Source organism: Crocodylus porosus, unplaced genomic scaffold (genome assembly GCF_001723895.1).
Source record: "Crocodylus porosus isolate Cpor-Errol unplaced genomic scaffold, CroPor_comp1, whole genome shotgun sequence".
Classification (NCBI taxonomy): domain Eukaryota; kingdom Metazoa; phylum Chordata; order Crocodylia; family Crocodylidae; genus Crocodylus; species Crocodylus porosus.
This window is the reverse complement of record NW_017728886.1, coordinates 227,830,738-227,833,407: the sequence shown is the minus strand read 5'-3', so window position 1 is coordinate 227,833,407 and position 2,670 is coordinate 227,830,738. Positions and strand designations below refer to the sequence as shown.

The 2,670-nt window shown below is 41.3% G+C and overlaps 1 protein-coding gene across 1 annotated transcript in view; it reads right to left on the bottom strand.

Moving 5' to 3' along the window:
- SLC26A7 (solute carrier family 26 member 7) overlaps positions 1–2,670 on the bottom strand; it is a 142,815-nt gene that overhangs the window by 106,451 nt on the left and 33,694 nt on the right. The window contains exon 3 of the mRNA XM_019550350.1: positions 1,817–1,989. Within this exon, the coding sequence (XP_019405895.1) occupies positions 1,817–1,989 (173 nt within the window). The remainder of the gene's footprint in view (positions 1–1,816; positions 1,990–2,670) is intronic.

The window sequence follows — 2,670 nt, the reverse complement described above, 5'->3', positions numbered from 1 at the left end:
TTGGGGCGTGCTAAAGGGGGAGGTTTGGAGGCATGCATTTGCCCATAAGGCTGGGGTGAGAGTACCCCCACTTTGGAACGGAGGTGATACCAGCAAGGTGTCGTTAGGTGTAAGTAGGCAGCCTCCCATTCTGAACCTCAATAGCAAAGACATGGCGGGCGAATAGAGGGTGCCAGATCACCCTAATTGGCACGGCAAAGGGGCGCTAGCGAGCTCACGGCCGCTCGTGGGGCCCCACCCCGTGACTGAATGAATAAGGAAAACTTTTTTACCTTACTATCAGGGAACATAAGAAAAAGGTAAACCTTTTCTTTAATCACTTTTAACTAAATGAATATGAAACTGAAAAAGATTTAAATATAATGAAATTGAGCATAATATACAATAAATAGCATTCTGATCTCCGAAGCATAATACAGAATAATAAAGTCTACTTGTTACCAGCTTCCTTTTTAATTGTACTGACCTCTGAACAAAAGCAAAATGGGATTAATTGCACAATGTTTGTTTGTTAAATGCTATAATGATGAAGGTCATATACACTTCCACTGGCATAGATGATATCAGCCACTGTTTGAAACAGGGTACTGGAGTAAACAGACCTTGAGTCTAATACAGAATGTCAGTTGTGTTAAGTGTTACTTAAGTGTTAAGTACTACTTAATTAGCATTAAAGTCATTGATAAGTATTTGTATAATACAATAAAAGTAAAAATAAGAAGAGATGTTCAGAGTAGACCCCACTTTTAGTCCTGGTGGAGTTAAATGAGAAAATCCTTTGATTTCTTTGAGCATAGAATCTGTGCATTCCAAGCTATGGAATCTTTTCAATTTACTGTTTTCCACAGCAAATATATAGTTCTGACATCCCCAAAAACTAAGAAACCACTCATTTCTGGAGAAAACAAATGTAAAAGGTCACAATTTTAAGCAAAAAACCCCCTCTAATTTTTCAAATAAAATTATATAGAATTTTAAAAATCCAAGTCATGTTTTCAGACTCAGATTCACTAGGCTGGGAGAAACCTGACTGTATGAAAAACCTGAGAAAAAATCTTGTTCATTAGTAACCTTCTCACTGGTACAAAGAGCAGAATTTGTTATGAAACAAACCTAAATCACTTCTTCATCACAGAAGTTACAGCTGTGACAAATTTACAGTCTTATGGCTGCATATATATGTTCAAATAGTCTGGGAAAATTCTCCCAAGCTTGTTTTCTTGGGAGCAAAAAACTTACCCAGAGATGCCTGAAAAGATATTTGAATGATGACTCCTGAAGACCAGAGAGCTTGCAGCCTTGACATGCATACCAGGGGCCCCTGTGCACCCATCTCAACATATTCTGTAAGATCCCTCAGTCTGCCTGGGCATAGATGGCAGCCCTGATTAGTTGACCCAGTCTGCACAGGTCAACCAGTGTCTCCCTACTGTACAATGTGGGGATGATGAAGGGAGTGTGTTCTTCTCAGCTCGATCAGTAGATTTCAGCAAGCAACACACTATCACTTGGGGGAAGAAAGGGCCTGAGCAAAATACCATGGGATGTTGAAGGACTGTTTTGTGGCTTCTCTCAGAAGAGAATATGTACAGACATTCACTGTCCCAGGAGAAACTCTCCCAGGAGTGATTTAACGCTGGTTGTTTCCAGGTAATTTTTCTACTAGAGTGGCCATTTTTACTATGGGAGAAGAATCCTGGGCACCTGTACACCAGTGTTTTCTCCTGGGACAGCCATGACTATATACGTGGCCTTTTAAAATTCTAATATACTGGTAACCTACATAAAAAAAAAAAAATGTTCACTGACTACCTACTTGAATGATTCCTCCTAAAAATGAAACTGCTGCAGCAACTCCAATCCTCTTCATTTCAAATTCTGATAAACCCAAGACTCCTGAATTGTTACTTGTAGTGAAATTATTGCTGCTTGGAGGAACAAGACGCTCAACTGCATTGGCAGATATCAAGGAAGTTAAAGCAAAAGTTCCTGAAAAAGAAAGTTCACATAGTTGTTACCAACAAGTTCACACTCTCGCTCTCACTGTGATATAGATTTATTATTAAAGCCACATTTCCAAAGCACAGCCTCGTAGTGACTGTGAAATTTTATACATTCAGTTACTACAGGTGCAGTTTTAAAAGTACCATCACCTGTGGAATGCAAATATCTACATATAGAATCCTATTTGATTTTTGTCAGTAAATTCACACAAAGTAACAGGATCCAAAATTGCTCAAGCAAGTGATCTATTTGCATGCACACACACACAAATAAGGGTGCTTTTACACGCGCTATGGGAGTTGGGGGGAGCATCTAAAAGTCGCTCTAATTAAAGTGCCACCGTGTCTCCTGTATCAGCATCCTCACACTTAAAAATGGTGTGGGGGGTGCTTGAACTAAGTGGTTGCTGGGGTCCAGAAGGGTTTGGTGGGATCAGGGGGCTCACAGTGTCTGTGGGGGGACCTGAGGGGATGGGGAGAGCTCTCTCCCCCACTGCCCAAGACCAGAGGCTATTTTTAGCTCCTTGACCCCCCTACTCGCAGAAAAACAACTCCACCCTGTGAACCCCACCCTTCCTACCCCTCTCCTCACCCTGACTTACTTCCTTATCTCCTGGCATTGGCAAACGCTGATAAAACCAGCACCAGGAGCAGCCTGTGGGATCAG